General features: G+C 39.4%; 1 protein-coding gene across 1 annotated transcript in view; it reads left to right on the plus strand.

The window, feature by feature from the left end:
* Window positions 1-10,260, plus strand: part of LOC110197819 (uncharacterized) — a 50,702-nt gene extending 40,442 nt beyond the window's left edge. The window contains 3 exon segments of the mRNA XM_078146284.1: window positions 5,947-6,041; window positions 6,496-7,842; window positions 7,844-10,260. Of these exon segments, the coding sequence (XP_078002410.1) occupies window positions 5,947-6,041; window positions 6,496-7,842; window positions 7,844-8,017 (1,616 nt within the window). The 3' untranslated portion in view covers window positions 8,018-10,260.
* The last annotated feature ends 381 nt before the right edge of the window (window positions 10,261-10,641 follow it).

The following is a 10,641-nucleotide window of genomic DNA, read 5'->3' on the forward strand; positions in this document are numbered from 1 at the left end:
TAAACATTTTGAAACATTTTATTGTGAGTTTTAAATATGATGAAGCATATTTAAACATTCAAATGATTAATAAATTAGTGTTTTGATGAGAGAAATGTACATAAATATGCTTAATTTATTTTTAATAACTTTTCAGTTAATTAAATCAATGTAGAAAGCTGAGTAGATAGATCTTTTTTTTTTTTTTGCTTTTTGGTGAGGCAATCGGGGTTAAGTGACTTGCCCAGGGTCACATAGCTAGTAAGTGTCATGTGTCTGAGACTGGATTTGAACTCATGTCCTCCTGACTTCAAGGCCAGAGCTCTATACACTGTGCCACCTAGCTGCCTCTAGATGGATCTTTTTTAAAAAACATTTTTCATAGTTATACTTTATTTTAGCATTCATTTTGTAAAATTTTAAGTTGCAGGTTCTTTCCCTCTCTCTAGTCCTTCCCCCACCCATTGAGAAGGAAAGCAATATGATATCAATTATACATGTGAAGTCATGCAAAATATATCCCCATATAGCCATGTTGGGAAAAAAAAAAAAAGAAAAATTAAGAAAAAGAAAAAAATCCTTCAGTCTCTACTCAGATTCCACCAGTTCTCTCTGGAAGTAGGTAGCAGTTTTTATTATGAGTCCTTTGAGATTGTTTTGAATCATTGTATTGATCGGAGTAGATAAGAGTTCCACAGTTGATCATCATTACAGTATTGCTATTACAGTATATGATGTTCTCTTGGTTCTGCTCACTTCACTTTGCTTCAGTTCATATAAATCTTCTCAGGTTTCTTGGAGTCATTAGCTTTGGCTTGCCCAGTGAGATTTTGTGCCACTTTCCATTTTACCTGTTTTCTTCAGTATTGTGTGTGTGTATGTTTTACCAAGTGGTTAATTCTCTTCATAATTTTCTTGCTTCACTTTCATTCTTTTCCCAGTTTTTTCCTCTACTACTCGTTGATTTTTAAAATCAGGGTTTTTTTGCTCTTTCTTTGGCTCTTCCGGGAATTCTTGTTGGACTTATGTCCACTTCAGTTTTCTTTGAGGCTTTGCTTGTAGATGTTTTCACATTGTTGTCTTCTTCTGAGTTTGTATCTTGATCTTCCTTGCCACCATAATAGATTTTTATGATTAAATCCTTTTTTTAGTTGTTTGCTCCTTTTTTTCAGCCTCTTTCTTGACTGAACTTTATGTAAAAGTTGGACCCTGCTCGCTTAGTGTGGGAAGCAGCGTTCCAAAATTCAGGCTTTTTTGTGCTTCTATTTTCCAAGCTAGTTCTAAGAGTATGTTCAGTTTTTGGTGCTGCTGAGATGGTGTGATGTGGGAAGAGGTGTGGTCACTGCTCTTCAGATCTGTGCTCTGGTTTTTACCCAGGAAGGGCCGTTGGTTACCTTCAGCCACAAGTGCTAGCACTCCTCTCAGCCTTAGAACTGTGAGCCAGAACTGCGTGTGGGCAGTAAAGCTGCCAGTCAGCGCCAGCAGCACCCAGTGCCAGTGATGGTCCCCTGTAATCTCTTTCTGATCCTCTTACTGTCTCTGGGCTGAGAGCTCTTAAAGCTACTGCTGCAGCTGCTGTTATAGCTGTCCCCGATGGCCCATCACCGGTGCTACACTGCTGCAGATAAGCTTCCACTCCTGTGTCATAGACGTCTCCTATCCAGCGCCTGGAAAAATGTCTCACCTTAGCCTTTTGTTGGTTCTACTGCTCCAGAATTTGGTTTAAGGTATTATTTTAGAGTTGTGTAAGGGAGGGGAATGTTGGTAGAGCTCAGCTGAGTTCCTCCTCTATTCCTCCACGTTGGCTCCTCCTGAATTGCTTTTTAAAAAAAGTACCCAATATCCTCAGTTGATAAATGGTCAAAGGATAGGAACAGACAGTTTTTGGAGGAAGAAATCAAAGTTGTATATAGTTATGTGAAAAAAAAAATGCACTAAATCATTATTGATTAGAAACCATGCAAATTAAAACAACTTTGTGATACCATTTTACAACTACCAGATTGGCTAAAATGATAGAAGGAGAAAGTGACAGATGTTGGAAGGGATATGGAAAACTTGGGACACTAATACACTGTTGGTGGAGCTGTGAACTGACCCAGCATTTTGGAGAGAAATCTGGAATAATGCCTAAAGAGTTACAAAATTGCCTATACCCTTTGACCCACCACTACCACTAGTAGGTCTGTTTCCTAAGGTGATTAGGGAAAAAGGAAAAGTACCTGTATGTTTTAAGATATTTACAGCAGCTCTTTTTATGGTGGCAAAGAACTGGAAATTGAAACTCACCCACTGGAGAACGCCTGAAAAAATTGTGGTATATGATCGTGATGGAATCCTACTATGCTGTGAGAAATGATGAGCAGGATGATTTTAGGAAAACATGGAAAGACTTGCATGAAATAATGGAGAGTGAAGTGAACAGAGCCAAGAGAACATTGTATACAGTAACAGCAATATTGTTTGAAGAGTAAATGTGAATAAGTTATTCTGAGCTATGTGAATATTCAAATCAGCCACAAAGGACTTATGAAGGAAAATGCTTTCCGCCTTCAGAGAAAGAACCGATATATGGAATTGTGTATTATATGGTTTCACATACATGTCTGTGTGAAATATTGGCCTTCTCTAGTACATGTTTGCGAGGCGGGATGGAGAGAAACAGAACTCAAACGTAACCAAAAAAAAATGTTACCCAATATGAGTCAACCAATAGGTCAGTGAGTACCCCCTCAGTCTGTGAACTTGAATGACAAGAAGGGGGGTGGTGCCCATAATATAAACAGGGAAATTTGGAAGCAGTGTGCTGGAGAAAAGTCTACCTGCCTATGCACAGGAAGGGGTCAGGGAACGGGCAGAAAATGACATCACTTTCACCTGAACTAGGGGTAGAGGAGTCAAACACACAGAATGAACAGGGGTGGGTTTGGGATAAAAGATCCTGTGATGAGATCTGTGACAAAGATCTCAGCTTGTCCAGGCCTCCTCCTCCAGTGTGACTCACTGTCCTGCCCACAGTGAGAGTCAGGAAGGGCACTTAGTCTCCGGTCACAGTCCTGGAACACAGACCTGACTCCCAGAAAGGTTCCTACCAGCCAAAGTGATCCAAGGGTCAGTTGGTAAGTGTTCTGGGGTTGGGGGTGAGGGAGCTGGATTCTCCCCCTACCTGTGTGCAGCTGCTTCTTTTGCTACCTGGATGCCTGCTGAGTTGTGACTATCCCAAGAGATCCTCAAAAGATGGTGGAATCCAGGGAAAGTACTGATGGAGTCTGAATGCACATCGAAACCTACTGTTTTCACCTTTTTTTGTTTGTTTTTTCATAGTTTTTTTCCTTTTGTTCTGTTTTTTCCTTCACAACGTGACTAATGTGGAAATATGTTTAACATGATTGCACATGTATACCCTAGATCAGAGTGCTTGCCTTCTTGGTGAGGGGGGAGAAAAATTTGGAATTCAAAATATTTCTAAAAATGAATGTTGAAATTTGTCTTTATATGTAATTGGGAAAAAATAACATATTATTAAACAAAAAACAATTAAAAAATATATATGGTATGGAGAAAGGACAATCATCCTCATTTTCTTTTTTTTCCTTTTAAAAAAATTTTATTAATTTATTTGATTGATTGATAATCTCTTTCATATGCTTTTGAGTTTAAAATTTTTCTCCCCACCATCCTCCCCAAGATGGCACACAATCTGGTATAGGCTATACATTTACATTCCTATTAAACATATTTTCATATTAGTGGTGTTGTAAAAATTAAAACCGATAGGAGGAACCATCAGAAAGAGGAAACAAAACTTAGCAGAAGAGAAAAAAACCTAGCAATTCAACTTTCATAGTTCTTTCTTTGAATGTGGATAGCATTTTTCATCACGAGGCCTCTGGAGATGTCTTAGATCCTTGTATTGCTGGGAAGGGTTAAGTTTATCAATATTAGTCATCGCACAATGTGGCTATTACTGTGTACAGTGTTCTCCTGGTTCTGCTCACTTCACTCAGCACCAGACCATACGAGTCTTTCTAGGTTTTTCTGAAGTCAGCCTGCTCATCATTTCTTATAGCACAATAGTGTTCCATTACATTCATAACCACAACTTGCTCAGCCATTCCCCAATTGATGGTCATCCTCTCCATTTCCAGTTCTTTGCCACCACTGAAAGAGCTGCTATGAATATTTTTGTATGTGTGGGTCCTTTCCCCATTTTTATGATCTCTTTGGGATGTAGCCCTAGAAGTTCTGTTGCTGGGTCAAAGGATATTGCACATTTCTATAGCCCTTTGGGCATAGTTCCAAATAGCTCCCCAGAATGGTTGGATGAGTTCACAATTCCACCAACAATGCATTAGTGTTCCAATTTTCCCACATCTTCTCCAACATTTATCATTTTCCTGTTTTGTCATGTTGGCCAATCTGATAGGTGTGAAATCATCCTCATTTTCAAAAAAGATAGAGCAGCATCTCCAGACTCCAGGTTGGTGAGCTTGATTTTGACTCCTGGAAAAGTTGTAGGACCTGTTGGTTAGTAACCTTCTAGAGAGAAAGTGGTGAAAATAACAGTAATGATAATAAGAGTAAAAGCGTGCATGTGTAAAGCCCTACCAGGTTTGCAAAACATTTTAAAAATGCCACTTCATCTGTTCCTCACAACAGTCCTGCGCCGTGGGGGCGGACACTCTCCAGGGAAGCTAAGGGACTTGGCAGGGGTCAAGTGGCCATTAAGTGTTGGGGGCTGGTTTTGAATTCAGGTCTTCCTGACTCCAGACCCAGTGCTCCACCCACTGTGCTACCCAGCTGCCTGTTGATCAGAAGTATCCAGATCCTGCCAGATGATGCTGGGCTCTGTCCATGTGCTTCTGAATTTTGTTGAAGTATTTCTCCTTCCCTACTCTTTTTATTCTTGCTGTAAGGAGGTGGATACAGTAGTCAGCTAAGGAGCACCACGGAGTGTGGGCCCTGAAGTCTAGGAGACATGAGTTCAAATCCAGCCTCACATACTTCCTGGGTGACCCTGGGCAAGCCACTTAACCTCTGCCTCAGTTTCTTCATTTATAAAATGGGGATAATGACAGCATTTGCTTCCCAGGGTGGTTGTGAGGATCAAATAAGATGTTTATAAAGTCTTTTGCAAACTTTAAAGAGCTGTAAAAATGCCAGTTCCTACTACTCCAATAAATCAAAAAATTAAGGTTTTTTTAAAAACAAAGATTTCAATGAAACTTTTTTAATGGTTACTCTGAGCCTAATTTTATTTCCTTTTTTTTTTTCTGACAAGGTTACTAATCTAGTATATCAGGGAAATGCTGGAGATAGTTTACCTGGATTTCCCCAAAGCACTTGATAAAATCTTTCATATTTTCTTCTTGTGGGAAAGATGTGGTCCTTGCAGTTGTACAATTAGATAGATATAGAAGTAATTGAACCCTGGAACCAAAGAGTGGTCATTAAGTTGGAATTAAGTTAGCCATCTCTAAAGAGATGTCTCCTCAGAAAGAGCAAAGATATCTTCTCTTCACTGGAATGTTCCTGGTATCTGTGCTGAGCATTCTGCTCATTAGCTTTAAAAATAAATTTTGCAGGAATGGTTCTTGACTGAGCTCTCTAAGAATGCTAAAACATCATTGATGTCTTTTGTTTTTGTATCACCTTTATTTCCCAATTTGGCCTTCTTCCCATCCTTCTGCAGAATGTTATCTCTTATAGAAAAAAAAAACCCTAACCAGTCTATGTGTAAGTGCTGTCAGTGTGTTTGGATGTAATTCACGTAGGTTCTGATGATCCAGGTTCTCTGTTACCCCTCCTTTGCTCCTTGTGGTTTCAGTGCCTCTAGATCAGTGTTCTGTGTTTTGCAGATAAATCATCATTCTCCTTGATGGAACAGAGTCTCACACTTAAATGTCAAACAGTTCTCTTTTTCTTTGATCAGATTAAAGTGAATATTGACTTTTTGGTTTCCTTCAGGGTCCCTTTGTCAGGAGCAGCAACGTGACACTGAGGATCCAGCTGTGCATCAGACCACTCACCTGACAGCATCCCCTCAGGAGAGACTGCAAGAGGTTGGTCTAGGGGATGGCAAAGTGCACAGAGAAGCTGGGAGTTTCAGTTTAGGGAAGCAGCAGATGGGAATGAAGAGAAATGGGTGAGATCAGGATTGGGTCAAATTCCTCCCATGAAATACTTGTGATAAGGTGAATTATATCTCTGAATTCAGTACATTTGGTAGAAGTTGCAGTCTGGGGTCAGTCATTGTGAATATGACATACTTGGCCAGAGCTGCAAATAGTTTTTAGCTGTAATAGAATGTCCTCAGGTAAGACACTTTGTAAGGCCAACAAATATAGACATCCCTTCACTTAACACCCAACCCATGAAGCATTTCACAGGCTTATGGACTAGAGAAAGCCTTAAGTAAAAAGAGCATTTCTTTCTGTTAGAGAATACATACTGGAAGAGGAACTTTGTGAGTGATGCTGGAAAGCCTTCATTAATAATTCTTGCTTCCTTTTACAGGAAATGATTCATACTGGTGAGGAACCCTGTAAACTTAAAGACGGTGAAAATGCCTTTAGTCATTTGGGAAGACCTAATGATTATCAGAAAATTCATACTCAGAAGAAACTCCATCTTTTTAATGAATCAGGGAAAGTGTTTCTTCTACATGAGAAAGCATGTGTTGGGAAAGAACCCTTTAATTCTAATGAATGTGACAAAGCCTTTCATTGGGAATGTAAGCTTGGTGCACATCACAGAATTTATACTGAACAGAAACTCTTTGAATGTAGTGAATGTGGGAAAAACTTTAGCCAAAGGTCATCCCTTATTTCACATCAGAGAATTCACACTGGCAATAAACCCTTTGAGTGTAGTGAATGTGGGAAGGCCTTCTACAACAAATCTCAACTTACTGTTCATCAGAGAATTCATACAGGAGAGAAACCCTTTGAATGTAAGGAATGTGGGAAGAACTTTAGCCTGAAGTCATCACTTATTTCCCATCAGAGAATACATACTGGAGAAAAACCTTTTGAATGTAATGAATGTGGGAAAAACTTTAGCCAGAGATCATCCCTAATTTCCCATCAGAGAATCCATACTGGAGAAAAGCCCTTTGAGTGTAACGAATGTGGGAAAAACTTTAGCCAAAGATCATCACTCACTTCTCATCTGAGCATTCATACTGGAAAAAAAGCCTTCACTTGCAGTGAATGTGGGAGGGCCTTCTATGACAAATCTCAGCTCATTTTACACCAGAGAATTCACACTGGAGAGAAAACTTTTTTGTGTAATGAATGTGGGAAAGCCTTCTATAGAAGATCTCAACTTACTGAACACCAGAGAATCCATACTGGTGAGAAACCCTTTGAGTGTATTGAATGTGGAAAAAATTTCACCGTGAGGTCATCACTTATTCAGCACCAGAGAATTCATACTGGAGAGAAACCCTTTGAATGCACTGAATGTGGGAAAGCCTTCTACAACAAATCTCACTTTACTGAACATCAGAGAATTCATACTGGAGAGAAACCCTTTGAGTGTGCAGAATGTGGGAAAAACTTCAGCCTGAGGTCATCACTTATTTCACATCAGAGAATTCATACCGGAGAGAAACCCTTTGAGTGTGCAGAATGTGGGAAAAACTTCAACCAGAGGTCATCACTTATTAAACACCAGAGAACCCATACTGGGGAGAAACCCTTTGAATGTACTGATTGTTGGAAAAACTTCAGCTGGAAGTCATCCCTTATTTCACATCAGAGAATTCATACAGGAGAGAAGCCCTTTGAGTGTAATGAATGTGGAAAGGCCTACTACAACAGATCTCAGCTTACTGTACATCAGAGAACTCATACTAGCAGGAAATCTTTTGAGTGTAGAGAATGTGGGAAAAACTTCAGTGAGAGGTCATCATTTATTAAACATCAGAAAATTCATACAGAAGAGAAACATTTTGAGTACAATAAATTTGGAAATTCTATCATTTATTGCACATCAGATAATTCATTCTGGACAGGTACCCTTTGAGGGTAATTAATGGGAAATATTTCACTACAAATCTCAGCTTAATGAACATCAGAAAATTCTGAAAAGTGTGTTAGAGAGAAATCCATTAGATGTAATTATGGAAAGCCTTTACCTGAAAGGATCGATTTACTGACCATCAGAATTCATATTTGAGAGAAATCCTTTGAGTGTTATGAATTTGGAAAACTTTAGCCAGAGGTCATTAGTTATCAAACATGAGAATTCATACAGGGGAGAATGCCAAGAAGGCAACTAGGTGGTCCAGTGGAATGTTCTGTCCTTGGAATCAGGAAGACCTGAATTTAAATTTTGTCTCAAAGATTTCCTAGCTGTGTGACACCATGAAAATTACTTAATCTCTCTCAGCCTCAGTTTTCTCATCTATAAAATGGGGGATTTGGACAACTCTAAATCTGTGATTCTGTGCGAAAATCCTGTTTATGCAATGAATGTAGGAAAGCTTTTCTACCGCAAGGAAAACTTACAAAACACACATCATGCTAGAGGTTAAGCCTTTGACCAGAATGAATATGGGAAAGCCTTCAGATATGCTTAATGCTTGACTATATTAGAGAGCTCATATTTGGGGGAGAAAATACATTAAAACAATGAATATGGAATCATCAGCCAGAAAGGACACCTTGCTGATAAACTCCATGTATTCAATTAAATATGAGAAAGCCTTTAGCACTAGTTGAAACCTTTCAGAGAAAGGGTCAGAGAATTAATACAGAATGAAAAGATTGTGCAGTCAAAAGAGAACCCACTTTATTGTAATGTAGAAGATGTTAGTGAATGGCTTTATTTCATACCTTGTTATGTGCAATACCAGCAGTAAGTGTCAGAAAACATAAGCATGCTGAGCTCACAACTGATCAGCCCCTGCCTGGCCTTTACGTTTCAGGGGAGGAGATGCAAAGACATCCAAATCTATTCCAAGGGGCCCTCCATCTTTTGGTTGGCATTGGAGAAGAACTGAGGGATGGGAAGGCTACCCATAAGGGTTAATCATAACTGCCCATTTTCACTCGAAATAGACCCACAGGCTAAAGGGATATTACACGTGGCTAGATGTAGTGCCCCCTTATCTTTGCCACCGCAGTTCAATAACCATGGCAGTGTGGTGTAGTGAATAGTGTCGGGAAGTCAGCAAGACCTGGATTCAAATCCTGCCACAGAAACTTGTGAGTTGTGTAACTGTTTGAAGGTTACTTCCTATCTCTTAGCCCAAGCAAGTGAGAGGCCTGAACTCAATGACTTCTTACATACCTTCTGTCTTGAAATCTGTGATGTTCATGGATTCATACTGGAGGTGAACCATAGAGGTCTAATAATGATGGGAAAGCATCACGGCAGCCTGCCTTTTGTTCAGTGCTGGAAAGTCAAGGATGCTGAGCTGTTACTAGCCATAGAGAAAAGTATCTTCGTCTTCCTTTGGGTCTCCTCACTATGGTCTATTGACTACCTCTATGTAGCCATAGAGTTGCACAAGTCAGTGCTCCTGGTGTGATCTCTGCAGAATCAATAGCACTTAAACTACTATTTTAAAAAGTCTTGGTTTTTAAAAATAAGTTGCAGTATTCAGATGTATGTATGTAAGTGCATTCGCACTTTGCAGTAAGTTTTACTGATGCCTTCAGTTTTTACATCATAGTCATTTCTGGACAGAGCTCATTTCCCACTCCACAGCCTTCTCACAGAAGTCTGACATGAGAACTTGATAAGGATCTGACAACTCTATAGCTGTGTGAGCCATTCTGCAGCGGGGAAATTATCAGAATTTGTGAATGGGCAGTTTTCAAAAGGAGAGAAACAATATGTCCACAATCACATGAAAGGATGTTCAAAATCTCTGCTACTTGAAAGAATTCAAATGGAAACATCAGATTTCCTAATAGTGTCAAACTGAGAAACTGATCTCTACTGGTTTGCTATTGACTCGGAGAACCACAGATTAGCATTAGCTCTATTGTATTGTATTTTTATTTATTTTGTTAAATGTTTCCCAATTACATTTTTATCTGGTTCTCCATACTTCTGGGCTGTTTGATGCTCTCCCACCAAGAATTTGTCAAGTTTGACAAATTTGCCCTTCCACATCATCACTGAAAAGTGATGAAATTAAGGAGTGGCATGGCTGTGGCGAAACAGGCATGCTGTTAACATGGCTTATAGAGTTATGAATTGTTTAAATGACAATATTACCAAAAAATTCTTTGTAATAAAACCATTGGAATGTTTTCTGCTTATGTAGTTTAAGTGATTTTCTTTTTTTCTTTTAACATTATTTTTGAAATCTATTGAGTTTCTATCCCTTTCATTTACAAAAGGAAACCTGTAGGTCCTTAATAGTTCTTTGCCCTGTTATATTAGAAGAGTAGGCCTTTTGGCTGGTAATGACCAAGCTGTTTAGTGTTGGAGCCCCTGTGGCAATGCTCCTCTACCCACTTACCACAGTGAGTTTCCTAAAGCACAGGTCTGATAGCATTATCACCCCACCCCAATGGATGAGCTTCATTCAATGCCGCCTCTTGCCTGTAGCGTCAAATGGACAGTTTCTTGGTGCTTAAATTCCTTCCTGACCTGACCCCCTTCCCATTTTCTTACACTTTGCTTTCCTCCCCACTCTCTAGG

This window comes from Phascolarctos cinereus, unplaced genomic scaffold, assembly GCF_003287225.1.
Source record: "Phascolarctos cinereus isolate Bilbo 61053 unplaced genomic scaffold, phaCin_HiC Scaffold_726;HRSCAF=1367, whole genome shotgun sequence".
NCBI classification, from domain to species: Eukaryota; Metazoa; Chordata; class Mammalia; order Diprotodontia; family Phascolarctidae; genus Phascolarctos; species Phascolarctos cinereus.